Raw genomic sequence first — 25,020 nt, 5'->3', positions numbered from 1 at the left:
CACAAAGGAGGTGATGTAGGCATGTTAAAAGCTCCATCCTTTTCTAATCAGTAAGTTTCTGCTTTCAGGGACATCTGTGGGGAGTTTTTATTTCTGTTGTGGTTTATAGGATGAAACAGAAAAGAGCTCTACAGGAACAGCACTGTCTTTCTCCCTTTTGCCTTCTAGTGCTGTATCATCTTATTACAGGCAGCAGGATGACAAATCTAAACAGTTGCCTAACTGTTATTAAATCCCTTTAGACATTTTATTGCTGAAACTGAAGGAATCATTGAGCCAGGTCCATTTTGACCTTCTTTTTGCTCTGGTCAGTGAAATGTATATATATTTTTTCAAGATTACCAAGATCTAGTCTAGTATCATTTTGTGTAGCAATAGCAACAATTCTAACATGGGTTGACATAGAGACTCTTACTGTTAACACTATTTACCTCACCGTGCTTCCTGTGCTTGAAAGTTGTATTAGCCCTTGTTTTCCCCTGCCCTCATTCTTTCTGTGTATGTGGCAATTACCTGTCTGTGCATACAGTAATTTGAAGGAAGAATGAATTATGTAAATGAGAGTACAAAGTGAAAGATAATTTATTTGTAGTGAAAGAGTGCTTCTGCTCCATCAGCTGATTTTTGAAGCCATGAATAGGGATTTTAATCCCTTGGCTCCAAGTTATTTTTGCCATTTTACCACCACCTTACCTCCTTCCAGAGCCTGTCTGAGAGATTCTCACGTTTGTGCTTTCCATTCTCAGACATGCTCCTATATTTAATGTTGAAGGCGGAGAGGGAGACCATTATGCACTGAATTTATTTAGGCAGTCATTTAAGCTGAGTGGAAAAATAGATTGATGCAGAACAAGAATGTAGTTAAAGGAAAAGGGATTGTACATAGGAGTAAAGTTATAAAACAGCTCCTGATGCACTTGCAGCGATTTATGTTAAAAGAGATTTTAGAGGTTTATCTGAAAGGAGAGGCTTTTTATTTTTTTCTCTGTGCTGTTGCAGTCTGTTGACTTCTAATGACAGTTTAAAGGATCCATGAAGTCTTACTGTCTCAGCATTTCTCTTACTCTTCAGTTCAGACTCTCAAAATCACAGCGATCCTTCTCAAATAGTTGATGTGGCACAATTTGGGTGTACATTCTTAGTAGAATAACAGAGTTCTTTGGGTTTTTTTCCCTAAATTAAGATTGTAAAAGTAATGTGCAAATAGCTACACAACCTAAATAACAATGTTGCTCTATGGACATATTATTCCACTGACCAATAAAGAAACATATTTGAGGAGACGGAAGAAAGAAAAGGACAATTCTTTGCAACTTTGTTTCAAGTATTCATATACTTTCTTTGAGTACGTAATATTGTCTGAGTGAAACAGATGGTGTCTTCATACTCTAGCTACACTGTAATTAACAAACAGAAAGCTCACACAAGGGAGGTATCTGCTTTTACTTTCCTCTTGCCATTTTGTGAAATTGGGTAAGAGTATTTAACTGCCTTATCGGCCCTTTTAGCTCAAGAGGAATGTTACTCAATGACAACAGATACTTTATGTTCAAACCCTTTTAAGACTTTGAATGCTTTATTTTCTTCTCTATTCTATTCTTATCCTTTAAGCAAAAAATGTTTCCAAATATGGATTAACCTTATTAGTTCCTTACAGTTTTTTATTTCATTTTATCAACTGTTTTTACACAATTTTGCATCTGTCATTTAATGAGTGAAAATACCATTGATAGCATAATATAATTTATATTTGACTCCTCTATAAGCCATCCAATATAATCAGAAAAATAATTTTTATATGATAATTCAAAAGGCATGTGAGATACCATCATTCACCAAACTAAAGAGGGAAGGCTGGAAGGGAAAACCTAAAGAAGGTGAAATGTTACATTGAAAGTAGAAAGAAAATTATTATTTAATTAATATTATGTATTACAAAAGGTAATATTAGAATTGTTTCTATCTAGGGCTGCCCAAAACAATCCTTTAAAAGGCATGGATGTTGTTATTAATTTTGTAAAATTTAGAGGATCTGAAGGAAAAGGGTTTCACGATGATATTTTTCTTGCCCACTGTGTCAATTAGTCTGTTTTGTTTCTTTTTGTTAGCTTGCCTTTTTTGTGGAGGAAAAAAAAAAACAAAAACAAAAGGTTACTTGTATCTGAAATAGTAGAACTATTTTGATGGTTTAAACGTTCATAATCTCTTTCTGTAAGAAAATAATTACAGAATCATAGAATGGTCTGCATTGGAAGGGACCTTAAAGACAATCTAGTTTCAACCCTCCAACCCTCTCTCCATGGGAAGGGACACCTTTCCCTAGACTAGGTTGTTCAGAGCTCCATCCAGCCTGCCCTTGAACACTGCCAGATATAGGTCACCCACAACTTCTCTGGGCAGCCTGTTCCAGTGCCTCATCACCCTCATAGTAAAGAATTTCTTCTTAATATGTAATGTAAACCTACTATGAAACAACCTGTTTCAGTTTGCCCCTTGTCCTGTCACTACCTGTCCTTGTCAAAAGTCTCTCTCCATCTTCCATGTAGTTTCCCTTCAGGTACTGGAAGTCCACAACTAGGACTCCCTGTAGCCTTCTCTTTTCCAGACACGTCAATCCCAATTCTCTCAGCCTTTCCTCACAGGGAAGGTGTCCTCTCTAATCATCTTGGTGGCCTCCTCTGGACTCACTCCAACAGGCTGATGTCCGTACTGTGCTGGGGACCACAGAGTTGGATGCAATACTCCAGCTGGGGTCTCACAAGACCTGAGTAGAAAGGCAAGAAACTATTTATTTTATGCTGAACTAAGGAATAATGGAGAGTTTCTTAAGGTTGAAAAGGGTAATTTTTTTATTTAACACAATTGGACACTACTCTGAAAGGAAGGAGTGAAAGTGATGAATTTCAGATGAAATATGGGAACTCAGCCTGATTGTGCTTCACTACTTTCCTCCAATTATCCAGGGCTAGTGAAAGTACAGCTTCTTTTATACCTCTAATGTAAACAAAGAAATAAATGACTTCACATCTCATCACTAGGCAGAGCGGAATTTTGGTCTAATATGTCTTTTGTCTTTTATATGTCTTTATGTCTTTCATTTTTGTGTTGGACCTCTGCAAATGACCACGACAGTATCTCTTAATTTAAACATTACAACATTTCAGTTTCTGCAGTCTTCTTTGAGACTACAATTAAATAACATGATAGAAAACAGAGCCCAGAAATCCTGAAAATCAAAGTAGCAAAAGATGTATAATAAAGCAGAATATTTCAAAAACTTTGTGTATATGTGTAATAGGAAGATAAGAACCTCTGGTGATTCAACAGTAAGATTATAATTTGAAAATTTTGAAACATGTCTAAATGACGTGAATAATGTAGCTATAGAACAGATGCCAGAGGTCTATCCTTAAACTGGGAGAAGAGTGAAAAGTTGACAACAGGCCAGAAGCAATATGCAAACAGGAAATACCTGTTACAGCACATTTTCTCTCAACTGTCAGAGACAGAGCATGAAGACCCCAGTACATACTGGAAAAACACCAATTAAATAAGCAATAATTTATTTTTAACAGTAAATTCTGCACAAAATAGAAAACTTGATCTTTGAGAAAAGTGAAGGAGAAAGAGAAGGGAGCAATCATGTATTTGCCAGAGACATGAGCTGTATATCTCAGGGTCAGGACAAAATATTAGTCATATTAAAATATTTTCATCAGCTGACATTGCTTCATGTCACCAAGATGAAAGTATTAGTTGTGAAAAAAAAGACAGAGAACTGAAAGTAGTTGAGTAAGAACACTAAAATGCAAAACATTTAATGATAATAATTGTTTGTGTGTTTAAAAGAGTATTTTTAATCACTTTAATATCTGTGAAGTGTGTAATATCAGATCAGATCCTACTGAAGTTAATCAGATTCTTTCCATAGTTTTCAATGGCCTTTGAATCTGGTATTACAGGGATGTTTTCTGTCTGCTAACTTTAACATTTCAGGTGCCATGTATCTTTTATGCAGAAATGTATTCATCTTCCGTAGGCCATTATTTCACCACTAATAGCTGCACTACTGAGTGTCTCAGCATTACAGAATACATTCTGCTCAGGTCTAAGAGTGCAGTCACATTTCTGACTAATTAAACATCACACAGTATAGAGCATTTTTTGAGCTTTATAAGGCAGCCAGTGCAGAACTAAGCTGTAAATATTTTTTGAGTTTTTGGAGGCTTTTGTGAATAGATGCTCTAGCAGTATTTTATATCATGTGACAACAATTTCTTATATAACAGGATATGCCTTAAAATGCTTGGATTTACTGTCAAACTGTGGCTGTTCCTCCTTATTTTAAGACTGGCTGAATAGTCCTTTGGAGTTACTTGCCTCTATACACTATAGAAAAAGCCTAGAACACTTGAGGCAGATACCTGCTTGCATTGCTTCAGTCTGACAATATTAATTTTCAGTCTAGAATTATAAAGCATCATATTGCTTACTTTGATTGCTGTGATGATTAAATGCCTACAAGTCAGCTTTCTATATTTATGATTTATAGCCACAGTGTCTTCTAAATGTTTTGTGTTCAAAACTTTTTTGTTGTTGTTTTTTTGTTGTCTTCTTGTTGTTCTTTTTTGGTGGGATTTCTTTTGTTCAAAGACACACCTATTAGGCACAGTCACTTTAAGGAAGATTCTTTTGATGCTGAACACCCTCCTGTATTTTTGTTTTTTTCTTTTCTTCAGCTTTCCAGTAACAAAGTTCTCTATTTCTGACATATTTACCCCAAAGGTGATTTGCAAATGCATATGGGGTATTTTACTGGTTTCTTTCTCAGAATGCTGTTTCCTACCACTGCTGGTGTAGGGATCACTTCCTAACATAACTTTTTCACTTTCTGAAGTCAGTAACATAGGATTTATTCTTCCTTGTGTCTATTCCATAGCAAAAAGAACTGTTGATCTAAAATATTTTCACACTCTGGTTCGCTGATTTCTTTCAACTTTGAGAGTAATCCTTTGCATTTAGAGATTTCAGGAGGACTACTTTCACGTCAGAAATATCTTTGAATGTCCACACTTGTAAATTCAGCTCAGTGGTTTTGTTTTAGGTTTTTGTTTAGGTTTGCAGGGCGTGGTGTTGGAGTGTGTTTCCTTGTTTGGTTTTGGTTTTGGGGGTGGGTTTGCTTTGTTTTTAGTATCAAGATGCTTAAAAGAAATAAACCATTTAACAGATTTGTTTCCTTCTATCTGCTGTTGCCTTTCTTTCAAGAAGCAGATATTAGTAAAAGGAATGACCATTTATGTCCTTCAGTGGCAAAAATTCATTCCTGTCTGTCTTGGTTTGAAAGGCAAGTGTTTGCCAAGGAAGGCAGGAGCCTCCCTTGAAATGAAACATGCAATCCCCTTCCCTCCAAATTATTATAATTTTGAAATTAAGAGGCTTTCAGGCAAAGATATGAGGAATAGGAATAACAGTCCTTTACTAATATAGATATATGCATGACAAGGCAAACAAACAACAGTATCTATGGCAGTAACAGCAAACAGAACCACAAACCTGGTGCCAGCCTTCTCGGCTGTCAGGCCCTTTCCCCTCAGGTGCAGTTCCGCTCGCAGCCGGCAGGGGCACTGGCGGCTCCCAGTGAGCAGGGCAGGTGCGATGGTTCCCCCGCGGCTGCAGGGGGCGCTCCGGAGCGAGCCTGGGGAGCATGCAGCAATGGTGGCTTGGCCAAGCCAGGGAGGGATGGAACAAAGGCTTCACAAACCCCCCTGGGCAGCTGATCCTGGTGCCCGGCCGGACCCTCAGGAACAGCAAACTGGAACAGCACGGATGAGCACAAATCGTGGGTGGCAGGCGAGATGTATCAAACCCTGGAGCTGCAGCAGGAACCCCCGGATGTCTGGGCAGGCAGGGCGTGCGGAGCTACAGTGTAGCAAAGGCTCAAAGCAATGACTGGGGCAGAGCAGCCGTGGCCGGCTCCCAGCGGGGCAGGGAAAGGCGGGCTTGGATTCCCGGGGTTTTCCCTGAGGCACCCGAGCAGAAGGTGAACAGGTCCCTCTTTCAGTAAGGTGGGGTGTTAGGGTCCCAGTGCAACAGCTGCTCCAGTGAGCAAGCTCCACTCACTGCAGAAGGAAGGCAGCCGAAAGCAGAAGCCTGCAGTGCTGACGAGTTCCCTCCACAATGATGGCAGCCTCTCTCCTTCGGAATGCCCAGAGAAAAACCAGACCCCCAGGGACTGAACCTAACCCCTTTTTCCCAGTTCAAATCTCCTGGCATCCCCCACCCTACATGAGAAAGCCCCAGAAGAAAGGGAGTATCCAGTTGGTCCCCTCCCCCTATGGCCAGGTCTTTTGTTTTTTTAAGTACCCAGTAATTTGTTCCCCTGGCAACATATATGGGGAAAATTCTTTAAGAGAAAAAACAAGCAAAAGGAGAACTCCTAAAACCCCAACACTGTCAAAAGTTCGTAAATGACAATAACTTTTTAGTAGCTGTCATGTCTTATTTCAGTAGCATAGAAGGCATATGCATTTTATGCAGGCAAATACTATGAGTTAATGCTTCCATGAAAAATGTCCTGGTAATGGCTTATAGCTAGAGAGACCTGGAATTATGGTATTAATAAATGAAAGCTGAAAGGAAGTATCAAAAGAAATTGGTGACATAAGTAATTTTAACATTGTAAATAAACAAATCATCCTCTCAGCCATGTCACCATAAAATTAACTTATTTTAATTATATTTAAGATTGAAATTCCCTATTTTAAACCTCATGCAATATAGTTGGTCCAAACCCTTTTGATTTGTATCAATAGCAAGTCTTCTCACCTGCCCTAAATTTACATAAATAAAGTTGACTTTGTCTGACTTGTGACATGGCCTTTTAGAGAGATCAAGCTGATATGGTTCCAAATTTGGAATGTCATGTATCTCAGGTTAATATTTTAATTTCGTATATCAATTTTGTAAGTGGGAAAGCTATTCTTTGAATCTGAAAAATCTAATGCTATGCTTTCTGTTAAAGAATAATAAAATTGAACACCGTGTTTTAAGTTTCTCAGGTAAAATTTTCAGTTCCAATGGGTTATTTTACTTGCAGAAGAAGCCCATTACAGATATTTATAATTGTGTATACAGCAAAGTGAATTTGGAAGTACAAAAGTATACTTTTGTGGTTCTTAATATTATAAATAAAATTACTTTTCTATTTCAGAAAAGGTTCTCTAACTTCCTCATCATTTTTTTTCATTGGTTAATCCAACCTCTTTCATTGAATTCTTTCAAGTCAAAAATGGATCAAAATACAGCACCAGACAGCCAAATGTTTATATATAAATAATACAAATCCTTGAAATTATTTCAACTAAGATACTTTGGATATTTAATTAATAGCAAGCATATATTTTATTTTCTGTTTTGTATTAGTTACTAAAAATTTGTCATAAGTATATGGGTTGTATTATTTTGTGTACCAGGTACCTTCCTAATATTTAGGTGTGACACCAATAGAAAAGCTTTACATTTTGGTCTACATCCACATACACAATCATATGATTTTCTTCAAAGTACAAATGTAATAGAATCATTAATGCTGGAAAATTTCTAAGATCATCAAGTCCTACCATCAATGTAGCACAAACACCATGTTACAATGGAGTTGACTTCAAGTTTTGTCTGTTCCTACTTTCCCTCTTACCCCATTTCTTGCCAGGGATAGCTGTTTTGTAAGATAGTAATATAAAAGGGAGATTTTTGCTGCTATTTTTTTGTCAAAGAAATTTTATTTTTTTCTTAATAGCATTCCAGTAATCTGCTTGATCTCATAATTGACAGATATAGAAAAGAGTCTTGACTGATGAATGCTCATCTTTCAGTCCTATGTGTATGAATGTGGAAAAAATTATTTGTGGACTGATGTCTTCAATTACTGACTGGACATATTCTGACATGCAGTCTGAGATACAGTTCATTTACATAGATGAATTTTAAAATCTTGCAAAAAATATAAAATCTTTCTTCTTATTTATATTCCGTTGTTGTTTTGGTAAGATGTAATGTGTATAATGCTAAAGAAAACAAAAGTTATTCTTTGACAGTGTTCTGTAATTTTTTTTCAAGTGACTATAGTATAGTATTTTCTTCAATAGAAAAAATTCATTGCCTTAGCAAAGATCAGGGTGATGACATTCAAGTGTATGGACAGAATGTTACCAAATAATGAGGCCAATTCTGTATCATTGCCAAACATAAATTACTGTATATCCCCCTCTGCAAGCCAACCCAACCCCCCAAAAAACAACAAACAAACGTATATAAAGAATTAATGGAAAAATTTAACGAAAGTAAAAAATTCAGACAGATTAAAGATTTGGCCCTATCTTTAAGAACTATCAAAATATTCTTGGTTGTTTGGAACTATAAAGCTATAATGCGTATATACAATTTGTGAAACTAAAAGACAAAATAAAAAATTTAACTTTTAAGATAGGAACAATCTTCCCCTTTCCTCAGAAGATTTCAGTTAAAGGACAAGGCTTCAGTTAAAGGTACAACCGTATCCTTAGCAGTTGCAACAAAACAAGTTGCACACTATTCTGCAAACAAACAAATGAAATAGACATATTTTACCTCAAATCATCTTAATAATATTTTCAGTAGAAATGGTACTAAGAACTGAATGACCACTGGTAAGATTTTTCATTACATGGTCAGCCATTGTCTGTTGTCCAAGACTCTCATATTTTCTTCTTTTTGAGAAGGTATTTTTATCTTACTGTATTCATATGTATACATAAAGAAATATGCCATCTGACACGGGGATGGATCTGGTATAAAAAGCTTTAAAGAACCAAAAGGTTCCAAAAAACCCCAAGCTCTAAACATGCAGTCTAAATGAAATCAAGATTTTTCAAAACACTTCTTCCAGCTGGAATGTATTGCCAACATGATTAGATATTGTCACAGTATCCATTTTCTACTGAGTTTCAGAAATTATCTGAAACCATATGTCAATGTATTTATTTGGGGCTGGGTTTCATACTCAGTGCCAAAGCTATGAGCAAATGCCTAAGAAATAATACCTGGTCCGAACTGAAGCGTGAATACTAATGGAAAAAGATTATTACTTAGGAACTGGAAATAAAATAGCTCATAAGGATTCCACTAAGACACAGTAAGGGAAATGTAGTACTTCGGATGATTTTAACGACTAGTATAAATTGACAACAACAAAAACAATAAGAAAAAGTAAAATTATGTTATCTCATTAAACCTGTGTCAGTTATCTCCTGAAGAACTACAGCGTATCTAGTAGTAAGATCCATAACCTATCCTTTCTGATAACCTATCTATAATCCTATGTTACAGTAAAGTCAGATAAAGACCCTTAAGAAAGAACTTGATGTCCACGGTTCCCCTCTTCTCCCCATTCCCATCCCCTCAAAAAAGAGACTATACCAGGCTACAGAGTAAACAAGTTTAGTTGATGTCTGAGAGGGGGTCAAGCTGGTAAGGAAACTAGTTCTGACTGTGTGAGTGTGGGGTGTGTAGCTGTGAAGGAGTCTTGGCCCAAGTTTTGGTTGTGCAAGTGTGACTGCCAGAGTTGGTCCAGGATGGTTGGACAGGGACGTTTCCTTAACACAGAGACCTGCCTAGACAACTTAGAAAACCCTGGTAGTGCAAGATGTTGAAGTTATTTTGTGGAAGGGATGCGTTGTCCCAAATGAAATTCTGATTCTGTGATTTATTCTTAATATTTTCCCATTTTAATCTTCAAACAATAACTGACAAACTTAGATAGAATCCATGAAGTCATGCAAAATCAACAAATGGAGTCTGTGGTTAGAATTTACTTAAGAATTACAATGACTATGCTTCTAAATCTCTGTTAGATCTACAGCAGAAAAAAGTTAAAAATAGATTAAAAAAGTGTTATCAGCAGTGTTTCTGTTGGCAGAAGACAATGAAAACGCTGTAGATAATTTATTCCTTCTTTTCCAGGAAAAGTTGTATAGAAGGTTGGCTTTGAGATAGCAAATACCAGGCTGACCTGGTTCTCAAACAGCATTAGAGATGCAGGGAGACTGCAGTGTCCATCCGGGTAAAGGTATTATGTGGCTTCTGAGACAAGCTTGAATTTTGAAGGCGCAGTCTGTCAGGACTGGTTCAGGCTGATGTGAGTTTGAAAGACCAGCAATACTAGAAACCCTTTAAATAAAGTTTGGAGAGTTTATTTATTTAAAAAGTTTGGAAGAATATGTTGATTTAAATAAGTTAATAATAATATTTCTGGCATGCTGTGTATTATGAAGAGCTTGAAATTTGGAAGGCTTGAAGCTGCTGACCTGATTGTGTGTTTTGGGAAAAAAAAAGGAGAAAAGAAGAAAAAAAAAAAACCCAAATTTCCTTAATTCTTCAAGTTTGGGATTGAGACTCTTTAATGATATTGGGCTTGGCATACATTAGAACATTAAATTTAGAAATCATCGTTAACACCAAGAAATCCCACAACATTTATTATATTGTTTCCAGTATCAGTGGAGTCTATTAAAACCTTGTCACATTTTTAATGCCTTGTTCCAAGGTATCTTTCCTGCATGAGAATTGAGCTGTCCTTTTAAGACAATTGAGTCACCTATTAAATTTCTTGGGCTTATGAACTATCAGAAACTTTTTGACCCTGGCAGTAACTTACTGCTTTTGAAGCAGGAATGATCAATTTAGAATATTTAATTATCTGATTTATTGATTAAATATACTTCAGTCCCTTATTATTAAAAAGATGTATCAAAATGTTTTTATACCCCACATAAAGGACACTTGTAGAGATCTGTGTTTACATCTTTTCTGGGTACGATTGAACACTGGTTTAATGGCTTCTGTGGCTCTGTAGGAGCATTTGCACAGTATTGTACTGCTCGTAAAGAGATTTAGGACACTCCCTTGTCTCCACTGCTCAGAGCACATGAATCTGTTTATATGAATGGTCTTAGGAAAAATTAAAACAAGTTGTGGGGGGAACGGAACTGAATTTTTTGCATGTCTTGGCTGCAAAGATTCTGACCAAGATTCTGCCCGACTTCCTTCGAGTCACCTAGCAGAAATGGGGTAAGATAAGCAACTCTCCAGAGTAAATCCTTCTGCCTGTGCAATGGTACTTGTTTTCTGGAGGATTGGTGGTCTCATATTCAAAGTCTAAATTAAAGAATATGGTTATATGGCTATCTGAGATATTAAGTCTCACTTCTGGGTCCTTTGGTTATTTATGTGTTAGCACATCACACAGAAGAACTAAGAGGAGCTGAAACATAGATTGAAACAGCTGGTACTGAACTGCTGCTGGCAACGCTGTTCAGAAATATTCTTAGTTCAGAGTCATTCCACCACAGTTCAGTAGTATATCTTCAAATTTAGCTTCATTCGAATGAAAACAATTCATCTGCTCCAAAACCATGCCCCATTGCAAGCCAGAAGGCAATCTGGAGTTTTATTTTACAAACACACTCAGCTCAGAACTGTGTAATAACTGTTGAAATACTTTCTTTCACTCTGACCATGTAGAGAGGCATACAAGCTCAGTGTACCTAATATGTTCACTAATCTCTCACCTACTGAACACTTTCAACATGAGCCGCATTCATTCCATCCTGGAATTCTTGATCAAGAATTATCTCTTAATTCTTTATCTAGCCCAAATGGTTTGACTGATTGCAGTGTGATTACTCTAAACTAGAAGTTCCAAGAGAAAAAGTAAAATAGGTTTCTGCATTTCTCGATCTTCATTAGGGAGAAAAAGCTCTCAGATGATCACTCACAGGCTTTTGCTACAGAGTCACTCTTGTACCTGTTATGCTGCACATATTAGGTAATAGACACATTTGAGGTTTGTCTATTTCCTGTAAAAAAATGTCTTTTAATAGGAATTTAATTGATTACATTCACAAATCACAGCTTACTAGTTATTCAAGACAATATTTCCTAAACTCTGAGTTTCCAATTATGGTAATAGAATAAAACATGAGGTGTTCTTTTCTTACTTTATCTATTCGAATAAGTCACAAAGAACTTTAGTTCTTATACGTGAACTTATGGGGAATTGTGATAGCCTGCTCCATTTATTTTGCAGAAGGCTGTCAAGATTGCATTGCAGGGACAATCAAAGACATCAGGGACTTTGTAATTCCCAAAATTTTTGCTTACTCCACAAACTTTCATGGGGAATGATGAAGGCAGTGATTGAGGTCCCTGAATACACAATAAGAAAATACCCCCCACTTCTTGTACTGGAATATACAGTTCATAAACAGTATTGGCACTTCAAAAGGAGAAAAAAAATAGGCTGAAAGTAGGTAATGAAAAGAAATATTAAAAAATAAACATTAAAGAGGCAAACAGGGTTGAGAATGCAGAACAGAACACACAGATAAGCTCTCTGAAATAAAAAACTGCAAACATACACAGCTTTTAATAGTAATAATGGTGGGCTAGAGTCAGGCACATGAAAAAACCCTTATGACTACAGAAGACATGACAGAAAACTGCCATTAAGAAATTCAGTTTGAATATATGGGTAATATATGTTAACTCTCCAGAGATGCATTAGTTCTATAATTGCATACAGTACTGAGATAGTCCTTCTCCAGTTTCTTTCTTATATAACTATTTCTTAATTTTTCCCTCAAAAAAAATGATAATTACATATTTGAGGATTCTTATTTTGAAAATTTTATTTATCAAAAAAAAAAATTACACCTCCTTTTTGAGGTGAATATATGACAACAACCACGTAAAAATAGAATTTAACTAATAACAGATTTATTCTTAAAATAGAGATTAAACACTTAATATAAATTACTAATACAGCATTTCCATCTCAATGGAAAAGAATCATGTGTTTCTTTCTGTTCCAGCCCATGAGAATGTTAAGTGCCGACATTAAGCAGAAGTTTCTCCCTTGTGGTACTTCCTGACTGTAGAGGGAATCTGGGAAACAAACTTATTAATAAGATGCCTAACTTTTGCACAGCTAAGTTTAAGTTAATTCCACTCCTAATTAAGCAAGTTGAATTTAGACACGTGTTTACAAAGAAATACATGTGGTTTTCAGAAATACCATGAAGGAATAACTTATTTATGCTTTAATCTCACTATAGTTGTGGAACTCTGGATACCTTCTCCTGGTTTATTATCTTTAAAGTTAATTAAACAGGAAAAAAGTGAAGATTAAGGAAATGGTCAATTTTTGGAATTCTGTAATGCTCACCTATTTCCACCACAAAGTATGGTAACACGTAATAAAAACAAACAAACAAAAATGCATATATATATATAAACTTCTACCATCATTTATATACATAAGCCTTTACCACCATTTAAAAATACAAAGTAAAATAACAGCTGAAATTTGGTATCTAAATCTTGTCAGTTCCAGTTGTTGAAATGCTTTGTAGAGGTATGTGTATATGCTGAAATGGAGGTGAAAGAGACAAAACATTGGAGTTCTTGCTTTCAACAACAGCAACAAAAAAATGCAGAATTTTATATATATATATATAAATAAATAGAAAAAATAGATTTTTATATATATTAAAAATTTTAATTTATATTAAAAATTTAGAGCAAAATATGTTTCAAAACCTTGTATATATATTTGAATTGAGCAGTATTCACACCTATCCAAAGTTATTACCTATTTTTACCATATCACATCTCCAAAGGCTGTGGGACAAATTATACTAAGTGCTCCAAGTTAGTAGCTTTGTAGCTTTACAGTGTGCTTTCACGAACAGTCAGCACTGTTTTATTGTCCTGATGATGATATTGAGGATAATGTCATGCAACTACATGAATAAATAAATCCCATATAATGTAGTAACAATATTATGCAGGGTTTTTTCTCTCTTCCTTTAAGTAGCACTTTACAGAGAATACAGAAACAAAATTTCCCACAGATTTTAGGCAAATCTAACCAAAATGATTATTTATTTACAATGAAGCAAAGTATATTCTGTACTTTTAATGGCATGCTGCATTCTTTCCCTTTCTTACATCCTGTTCATTTAGAATAAATTAATTTATTTCTTATCAGCCTGTTGAGAAACTCACCTGGTCTTTCAAACCAATTCATAAATCCTTCAGTTAGAATTCATACTTTTAATAGAGTCTTGCAAAATGCTGAACAAACTCTGAAAGAAATGAGAATTAGACTTCTAGAAATCATCTACTTTAAAGCCTAAAACCCAGACGGTGAGATTGTGGGAACAGAGAATGTCTATTTTGTATTCTAGTGTTATAATGCAAAAATCAGTCTTAAAGCAATGGTTTTATTTTTAGATTTAAATTTAGTGTGAATTTGCAAAGTTTAAAAGTATTCATGGAATAGTTTAAGTTGCAAAGTACCTCTGGAGATGCCTAGTGCAATTGCCTGCTCGCAAAACAGTCAAACAGATAACAACCCCTCTGTAAAAAAAAAAAAAATTTGTTTGACCACAGTTATAGTGAACCAGAGTTTTCTTTTATGCAGCTGGAGTGCTGCTTGTTGCATCTTGTGATTGCTATGTTTGTGCTTTTGCTGCACACATGCTTCTTAGAAGAGTTTTTGTCTTTTCTATTCCTTTTCTGTAAAGTTGCTTTCTGGTAAATTGTTTCTTGGGATTCATTTGTTCCAGATGCAGGATTCTGCATTTCCTCTTTTGAACCTCACGAAGTTTCTCTCAGGCTTTTTCTCCACCCTACTGAAACCTCCCTAAATAGCATCCCTGCACTAGAGCATATCAACTGATCATCCAGTGTCTGTAAACTTGCCAAAAGCTAACTTTGTCTCATTGTCCCCATCTTTAATAAATATTGAAGTCAACAACCACCCCTGAGGGACACTGCTGCTAATCAGCTCCTGCCTAGGTTTTGGATCATGGACACTCTGAACCTGGCGCACCAACCTGTTTTCCATCCATTTCATTCTCCACTTACCCAATCCCTGCTTCATCAATTTGGCTTCACAGCCAAAAGACCAGGAGGTGGGTTGAGCAGGCATGCAAGCATGCAAGATGACTACTATACAGGGCAAATAAAGGTAAGGTTGTAAGTTTGGCACACAGACCTCATATTATAAAGTTAATTTGCATAAATATTACTAAGTGATTAAAAAACCCAAATAGATTGTATCAGAAATTCCTGTGTGGCCTCTTAATGTCTTTTTCAGCCATATTCATTTTTTTGCAGAATGTTGCAATCTAGTAAGAGCAATATGATGTATAGAAAATAAAAAGTTTATACCAACATCCTTCTCTTTTTGGCCCTTCAAGATTGATTACAACTTCTGAGTAAGAATCACCTCCCATTCTTCTGGAATTGCATGTTTTAGATAAAGCAGAGAAGTGGTTTTTTTTTTTTTTTATGGCAAAATTCAAGGTAGGTAATATTAAAGTGGGCAGAACACAGTTTGTCTGCAATGTAGACTGCTCTGACTGCCACCACCAATCAAAAGACAACAGTGTGTCCTGTATTCTCAGCAGGGAGGGATGCACATTAGTATATGACTGGGTTTGCTACTTGCTTCAGTCTAAGTTTACCTTAAGAATTTTTTCTTTTAGTTCTGACCTGCATTAACCTTATGAACCTTTTCATATTTGATGAAATTCGATTCCAGTGTAATCTAGCTCCAGTATCTTATTCTCTTGCATGTAACATTTACAAGAGCTGCAAGTACAGTGCAGTTAATTTAGTAATTTCATATTTTAGTAATATTTTTTCTAAATTTAAACCCAGCAGCATATGTATAGATACAAACAAGAGTCATGGTAGTGCCTAAAGCAGAAGTTTTAAAAAATGGCATGTCAATATAAAAAAAAAATCATTATCTTTCATTTATTATGAAACATTTTAAAGAATATTTATTTAATCTTTGAGGACTAAGAAGCAAAGTTTTCCCTTACTTCTGTAATACTTGATTTTTTGTGAGAATTTATTTGTGGGGATTTTTTTCCCTACAGTCAGTACTTTCTATGTGCAAAAACAACCCCAAAAATTCCCAGTGACTTTACGGAGCCAATTCTTATATTTTTTATTAAGTATGTCTTGGACAGAAAGAGACTTAGAGGGTTTTTTTTTTTTAGATAAATAACATGTTTAGACCAAAATTTTCTCTTCAAAAAAAATGTTAATACAAAACCCACATACATTTTGGATGAATGGATTGCTGTCTGCTGGTATTAACTCCCCAGAAAGAGGGCATCTGAATTAAATCTCAGTACTGCCACTTTGTGTTTATGTTACACAGATTGCTGAGCTCAGTGGGACTAGTTCTGACATTTGGTATTTATTTGTAATACATATAACATGCTTCAGTTCTATAATGTTAGTAGGAAATAATATTTACTTAAATAGACATTGATGTACTTACTTTTTGCTTAAGCATACATATTTTTGTGCATAACATATTTAATATGCTGATCAGAATATGTTCAATATGAGGAATTGATCTGTATATTTTTTATACTTTTCTTGTAGTCATTGTGATTGTATGTTATCTCAGTAATAATCCATACGTATGCATTATATATAGCTGTACATTCGCTCAAACTAAACCCTTGTGCATTTTTTGTAGTGATTTCTTTATTATTACTACAAAAGTCTAGTGTTGTAGATAGGTCATGTGCAAGGGTATAGATATGAGTGATCAATAAATTAACTTCCAAGGTCACTGCTAAATGTTACACCATACATATATTTATGAACTATAAAATTGTGGAGAATTGAAGATGTGTGCAGGCATACTTTAATCAGAAAACGTTAGGTCCTTCATCTGGTTTTTCCTTTATTCATATCAAAAATTACTCTAAGTTAAAAGTGCTAAATAATGTCCAGGGTAATAGGAAATCTCCTACTTTCCTTTATATATATTGCAGTGCCTCACAGAATTAAAAAAAAAACAAAACAGAAAAAATAGGAACTTTTAATAACTAAAGGAGGTAGCAAAAATTAATAGTATAAAAGCAGCAAATTGTTGGATGATTTCTCAACCTTTTTTAAGTGACTAGGAAAATTTTGAATTTGCAGAGCTTCCTGATTAGAAAAATGTAACAAAATGGAAAAAAAAGGATTGAAAAAATGTTTTTTTTCAAAAATTTATTTTTATTGTTTTCACTTTGCTGCTAGGTTCTGTAGCCACTGCCTGTCGTGATCCTGGTGTCCCCATGAATGGAACTAGAAATGGTGATGGAAGAGAACCTGGAGACACTGTAATTTTTCAATGTGACCCTGGCTATGAACTTCAAGGAGATGAGAGAATAACCTGCATTCAGGTAGAAAATCGGTACTTCTGGCAGCCAAACCCACCAGTCTGTATAGGTATGCAGAAAAAAAAATTAAATAATGCTTTCATAAAAATAGAAATCCTTATGTAATGAATCACACTGTTCTAGAAACTTGTTTAAAGAAAATACATTTACTGCACATCTTAGAAATTATTTTACATCAACCTCTGATAGTCATAACCAAAACCTTTCCTCTGTAGTTCTTAGTATAATAGTTCTCATCCTTTCCCTCTAAGACCCATCTCATTTATAACTTGATGATCTGGGACAGAAAAAGCAAAAAAGTCAATGTCAATGACTACTATCCTTGGTAGCCTATTCTTGGACAAACATTGCAGGGAGGAACTTGCCAGAGATTATAACTGCAAGGAGCACTGCACAGCTTTCAAATACACTCTTTCCTTTAATAACCTTAACTTGGCCTTACCTATTACAAGTAAAATCTGCATTCTATTTGCCTATGCATGCATGCACACCATCTACCCTGTTCATGCAGGACTACATTACTGACTTGGTGTCTTGGCTATACAACTTAACATGTGAAAGTATTGTTTTCTCTGTTCTTACTCTACTTACTATGCCTTCCTGCATAGTGTGAGTGTATGGGCTTGAAGAAAAGAATTGTCTAGACTATTTTCTGGAAGACAGCAGTAAAGTAATATTTTATTGCTCATCTCTTATAATTCTTATATGTGAAAATATGTTTTATATTAATGATAACCGAACATCTGTAAATGTCTAAGTGAAAAAGTAAAAGGAATTCTAGGACTCTGGGCCCTATAGTTAAAATATTCTTTTATCATGCTGGCCTTATTTGATATTGTTGTTTCTAAAATTTAATTTTCAACTGAAAAATAATTGCCCTGCTATAAAGTAGTACCAGCAGTTTTAATCACTATCAATAGTGAGTTGATGATATTGTGAAATAGATTAAATGTAGGTACTCAACTGGCATTCTGTCGATAGCACATATAAAAAAGGCATACACTTGTTTTTTACCTGCATGCATCCATTTATCTAATGCTGGTAAGTTCCACACCTCATGCAAAACACCTACTGTACACAGAGTAGCAAGAATGCTTATTATGATGATTTATTTGTCCAGCTATCAAGCATGAAGTTATCTACTATTGATTTCCTATAATGATACTTTCTTGGGGAATATGAACTGCTAATAGACTAAAATAGAGTGTGCAAACCTTGCCTTGGAGCTAAGTGATTTCAAAATTGTATGTTGTAGCTCAGTACACCCTGAAGTTCATTGATTTTTTTTCTCCTAACTTGTAATATATTCATTAATTTTGCTCCCACGACTGTGAATCCAAACTGTGCAATACTTACCCTACAGATAACGTCAACATCATCATGGTTTATCAAAGTTTTAGAAAAAAACAAACATAATTTTGATGAAAGAATAAGAAGGAGGGGTAATTCCTAAGGTGTATAGTTGTACCATATTCTAGATCTATTTTATTAGCTCTTTACACACCAGTGTCTTTTTGAACCTCCTAATTATTAATGCTCAAAACTGGGTAAATATACTTTTTAATTTTTCTTACCTGGGGGAGTGCCTTGGTTGTTTTGATTCCCTTAGTCTTGCTGCTAGCAAAATTTTAAGAATGTCTTCATTTCCAAGGTCATAGCAATGGGAAAATAACAAAGAATTAAATACTGAGTCATATATTTGAATGAAAGATAATAATTAGAAATTCTTCTATACTGAAGAATTTCTGACAAACTATAAATTGGAGAGCATGTCTCTGCCAAAAGACAGTCCTTTTCTTATGCCTGTGCTGCACAAAATAGCTACATGTTTTCCACTCCAAAAATTTTCTGGATCCAATCTTGCTGAGATACCAGAATCTTAAGTGATTGTGTTTCCTTAGTTTTCTCAGGGATGAGATTAAAAATTCTGACATGCAAAAAGACATTTTATAATTCAGGTTAACTATACATTTAGGGGAAGTATAGACTCTCTCCCAGAAGTTTCAGACTTTCTCCAGAAATTCATAGGTCAATTTTTTTGGGTTTTTTTTTTTGGTGGGTTTGTTTTGCTTGTTTTTACTGTTTTGTTTCAAGCAAGGTCTTGTTTATCATATTTACATCTATAAAAAAGGTTTCATTGTAAACAGTTAATTCCAGTGGTGCTTTCTGCAAAATTATCTATATGAAACTAATAGGAAGTAAAATTTCAGATTTTTTTTCATATTTCTTTATGATTATTTAAATTTATCTTCAAACTAGATATATAGAAGAAATTTTTTACAGTTAGGGTGGTGAAGCCACCTGGCTTGTATCAGCAAGGTATGGCTGGCAGGACCAGGGCAGTGATCATCCCCCTTTACTTGGCATTGGTGAGGCCACACCTCAAATCCTCTGTTAAGTCCTGGGCCCCTCACTATATGAAAGACATTGAGGTGATAGACTGAGTTCAGAGAAGGTCAACAAAGCTGGTGAAGGGTCCAGATAACAACATTATGAAGATCAGCTGAGGAAGCTGATGTGTAGCTAGAGGAAAGTAGGCCCAGTGAAGACATTCCTCCACTCAGCTACCTGAAAGGAGGTTGTAATGAGGTGGGTATTCATTTCTTCACCCAAATAATGACAGAATGAAAGGAAATGGCCTCAAGTTGCATCATGGGAGGTTTAGGTTGGATATAGCAACAGATTTCTTCATCAGTAGGGTTACCAAGCATTGGAACAGGCTGACCAGGGAAGTGGTTGAGTCCCCATCCCCGGAGGTATTTCAAACAAGTGTAGATGTGGTACTTAGGGACATGGTTTGGTGGTGGACTTGGCAGTGTTAGGTTTATGGTTGGACTCAATGATCTATATGACTCTATAAGAAATTTAAATAACCTTAGAGGTCACAGAATCTCTGTTACAGGAGACCTGAGTGATAAATTACTTTCCTAGGCCCAGATGATCACTTAGTAGAATTAAAATTTCCAAAATTATAAATTTTTATAATCTTACCTAGAATCTTTTGAATAACATTGTAAGAAGTTCTTTCAAAAAAGATCTTTAGAAAACCTGATTATTCTCTTGTTGCTGCATGAAGTCTCAGATAAGGAATGCTGAAGAAAAAAAATTCATTATAACTTCCTTCTTTTTACTATTTATTTTTCTGGACCAAAACTCCACAACATCTGGGAACCTCAAAATCTCATAGAGAAATGTGGTTGTTTAATTCTAATTGTACTTAACGCTATTTTACTTATCTCTGAGTTTGAAAAGTGCAATTACTTGAATATTTTTAAAATTTTTTTTATATTATATGCATCTTGATCTGAATTACTAGTCAGTTTTTTCTGGTGAAAAGGCAGATAACTGCATTATCAATGTAAGTAGATCATTTTTCATAGCCTAAGGAAGTTCTTTTAGAATGCCTTTAACAAGAAGTAGAAAGTGGAAAGCTTATCCAGTCAAGTTTTTTTATGTCTGTAGCCAGAGCATTTTTCAAGTTCACAGTATATTCAGAAAAGCCTTGACATAATATTATGCAAACAAAAGGACACAGATTTCAAAAAAAAGTAGTAATATTAGTATTTGTCTAAGGCAAAATGTGAATACTTTTTTTTTCTTTCTATTAAAGCTTTGTAAATACCTCATTTGTTTCTTGTTTAACTTTTGGAGGACACTAAATGTCAGTGAACAGATTGCTGTTACTTGCTTCTTTGTTTCTTACCTTCTTTCCTCAAGTTCAATCCATTTTTATTCACAGCTCCCTGTGGAGGAAACCTGACTGGCTCATCAGGTTTTATACTTTCACCAAACTTCCCTCATCCTTATCCCCACAGTAGAGATTGTGACTGGACTATCACTGTTAATAGTGATTATGTTATATCATTAGCATTTATCAGGTAAGCTTCTAGTTATAATTTTTAAAGTTATGTTTATAAATTTATTATTGCCAGTTGTTCAGATCTCTGTAGGGTAATATATGTATACTTAATATGACTATCAAAGGGATTAGTAATCACTATCTTTGTTAAAAGTTACAATAAATATGTCAGAGTAGTCAATACACATACAGTTGGAGCTTGGAAACTCATTGCTGTTTCCTTAAAAGCACTCTGCTTACACTGGCTAATGATGGATGGTGCTCAATTTAACTAAGATTCAGTTCCTGAGAAGGCAGCATGGAGTAACTTGCTGAAATGTCTGCAACTTGGGATGGTCTTTAATGATGAAACATATTGATTCATCATTTTTTGTATGTGAAACCTGCTATCTAGGCAAAATTTCAAAAGTAATCTTTAAATCTAGTTTTATTAGTCCATATAATTTCAGGATACTCAAGATACTTCCTGATGTTCTCGTTATTAAATGGAATTGTTCTAGAATTTTCCTTTATCACAATACAAGACTAAATAGAGCTTAATAGAATTCACAAAGGAACTTTTGCTGTCTGCGCTGTATGTAGCACATGGTGTAAATTAATGTATCTATTATGTGTGAAAAATATGCATACCAACTGGGAAATCTGCCACAGAAAAGATAAAAATGGTACTTGTGATGTCCCATCAAATTTAAGTTCTTATGCTGGGTGTTCTATAATAGTGTCTTTATTGTTCTGATCAGTCATAATGTGATGACTTCTTTAGAGGGGTAGGTCATATAGTGCTGAATGACATAGCATGTGTTTTGGTGAATTCATTCTAAGGAAATAAATCACGTAATTGTATTTACATAATTAACAATTTAACTATTTTGTTAGCGATTTCAAAATGTTATAAGTTGGTAAGGAAACTTTCTGTTGTGTAGTAGCACTTCTTTTTTTTTGTTAAATATCATGAGCTCAATATATTTAACAATATTCTGGTTTTTATATTCTACATTTAGATATGAGATCCTCCATCTTAGAATAAAAAAAAATATTTTGCAGCATGACCCCAGATACTATGAACTATGTCTGTCTGTGTTTAGAGATCCCAAATTTTGCCAAGTTAAAAAAATCTCAAAATCTGGTCAATTGCTATGATTCTTCGATAGAAACTCAGAAGCTTAGTCTTGGTCAAAGTAGATTGCATCTTTACTGAGAATTGCCTCATTTATGACACAGAGACTGATATAGAGTGAGTAACACAAAATACTCCACTAAGTACTGTTAAATAGTCTTTTGAGTAGAACTTACTCCAGCTAATCCTTCTAAACTCAAGACAAACTACGGCACTTAACTGTTAACTTTTTACTTTTGCATGGAAATATTTTTGAAATAACCCAGAAGTTAAAAAATGAGCTCTATCAGGTCTTCAATGCCTCCAGTTTTTTCAGTCAGGGGCTACTGTCAAGTAGAGACAACATAGTTTGGATTTTCATTCTTTTACTAACAACCCTTTTTAAAAACTGGGCTTTTTTATTGGGACAATCTTGCAAGTGAAATTGGTTAACTCTCTGCCTTTAACTAAAATTGTTTGAACTTAACTAAGTTAGTTAATGAACTATAATTTAGTTTGAAAGAAAATGTGATGTTTCAATACTTCATCTTAAACTGATCACAGGCAAAATTCTTCTTGCTCCCAGAGATGTGGGAAGATTATCCTCTAGCTGTGTGAAAGTGTTTAGTCTGGCTGGAAGCTGAGTGCATTATATCATAAAGCATTTCTGCCAAGGATTCCAATTGATCTAGATTGTTTATTTTTCTAAACCTTTAGAAATAAGTTATTAATTTTTTTCTCTATTTAAAAAGCTTTCCTTTTTTTTCCTGGCTTAGCAGGAAATTGTTGTTTCTAAGGAATGAAACAAAAGATATAGTATTTCTGTGTTTACTAATAAAACACTTCCTACAAACCACTTTTTTCTGACAATGGAGGAATTTTTTTTTCCTTTATTAAAACAGTGGTAGTAAATTTAAAATTTAAGCTAATAAAAGTGAAATGTTAGGCAAATCATATTCCATCTGACATTTCCCTTTTGTTTTTTGTTCTCTAGCTTCAGTATAGAACCAAATTATGATTTCTTTATATCTATGATGGGCCAGACAGTAATAGCCCATTGATTGGGAGCTTCAAGATAGCAAACTGCCAGAGAGGATAGAGAGCAGTTCAAATACCATGCATCTGGCTTTTCGAAGCGATGGATCTGTTAGTTTTACTGGATTCCATCTGGAGTACAAAGGTAAATAAAATTATTTTTCTTACATATTTATAAAGTTCAACGCACAAGTGTAAATTTTGTTTTTAATTTTCCATAGTTTTTCTGCCTGGTAATGTTTTTGTTTTGCCTGAGAATATGATAATGTGAGTAATCTATTCATACAAGTATAATGTTACAAGCTTGCTAACTTAAAATAAACTTTCAAGTATGATTTTGTTTACCTGTACTGTTGAATTCATGATTCCTTCCAGTCACAAAGCAGGCTTACAAGAAGGCTGGGCAGGCACTTTTCATGATGGCATGTAGTGATAGGACAAGGGAGAATGGCCTTAAGGTGAAGTAGGACAGATTTAGATTAGATATTAAGAAGAAATTCTTTGTTGTGAGGGTGGTGAGGCACTGGAACAAGGTGCCCAGAGAGGTTGTGGACTCCCCACCCCTGGAGGTGTTCAAAACCATGCATCTCTGAGCAACCTGGTCTAGTGGAAGGTTCCTTGCTCATGGCAGGAGCATTTGGAACTACATGATCTTTAAGATCCCTTCCAACCTAAATCATTCTATGAGTCTATGATTCTATGAAAAATTGGAGACAGCAGTTTTCAGGTTTCAAAAATAATGATGCAGTGGGCATTACTTAACAGCATATATACATGTTTTATCCAGAATTTATTTCATTTTTATTTTACATAGCAGGTCATGTTGACTTAGGTGTATTTAAGGTCCTGTAAGATGAAATGATGTGTAGAATCTAGGGATCCAATACTGAAAATAAAAAAATATTTTCTTCATTTCAAAAGGCTAGACCTTTGTATGATAGACCACAGTAGGGCCGTCTGCCTGTCTCAGATCTGAGGTCATAGCACAAGTAAACAAGAAAATATAAACTTGCAAGATAAATAATCAGTAGGAACTTTCATAACTGCCTCTGCATGGCTTGATAAACAGAAATATTTGCTATTAGATGAATATGAAAATATTCTGTAAAGACAACCAGAAAGAAAATAGGGGTGATATAGACCTCCTTGGTCTTATTTTCTTCTCCATTTATTCTGAGACTGATTAGTAAGTGAAAATGTATAGAAGGGAAAGAATTATGTATTTATTGCTTTGTAAAACCCATGAAGCGCCTCCTTATACTTTCCTGCAGTCATTGGATTCTACAGATGTCAGGGAAGTTGTCACCACAGTGTGACCTAGTCCTGAAAAGTTAAAAGTAGGTCTCAACACGTTGATGGTGAGCCCAGATGTATGTAGTGCTTCAGTTCACTTAAATATATTCCTTCTTTTCAACTAAATTGAAGAATAATAAATGCAGATGGAAGTGCTATAGGAAGTGATTCAGGGTCACAGAACCTCTGAAGGACAAGAAAAAAAATTATTTTTAAAGAGGCCAATCTTTTTCTTCTGTGCTGTTGAATGAAGTCTTGTCTCACGGAATCCAAAGGGCTTCTCCTATCCACCAATCCAAGTATGAGGATATTTATTAGGGAGACAGTCTCTTCAAACTCTGATCTAGGTTTAAAAAAAAGTGAACCGGTATACTTTGTGAGAGGAACCTGTCTGATTTTTATTTATGCCTCAACATGTGTTATACATGAGGAGGAAAATTACT

The 25,020-nt window shown here is 34.9% G+C and overlaps 1 protein-coding gene across 1 annotated transcript in view; it reads left to right on the top strand.

Annotated features, from left to right (window-relative positions):
• CSMD3 (CUB and Sushi multiple domains 3) overlaps positions 1–25,020 on the top strand; it is a 611,488-nt gene that overhangs the window by 409,106 nt on the left and 177,362 nt on the right. Inside the window, 5 exon segments of the mRNA XM_032131786.1 lie at positions 17,152–17,343; positions 21,034–21,172; positions 23,244–23,269; positions 23,272–23,319; positions 23,322–23,429. Of these exon segments, the coding sequence (XP_031987677.1) occupies positions 17,152–17,343; positions 21,034–21,172; positions 23,244–23,269; positions 23,272–23,319; positions 23,322–23,429 (513 nt within the window).

Source organism: Corvus moneduloides, chromosome 1 (genome assembly GCF_009650955.1).
Source record: "Corvus moneduloides isolate bCorMon1 chromosome 1, bCorMon1.pri, whole genome shotgun sequence".
Classification (NCBI taxonomy): Eukaryota; Metazoa; Chordata; class Aves; order Passeriformes; family Corvidae; genus Corvus; species Corvus moneduloides.
The sequence above is the reverse complement of the archived record's forward strand: the minus strand, read 5'-3'. Positions and strand labels throughout refer to the sequence as shown.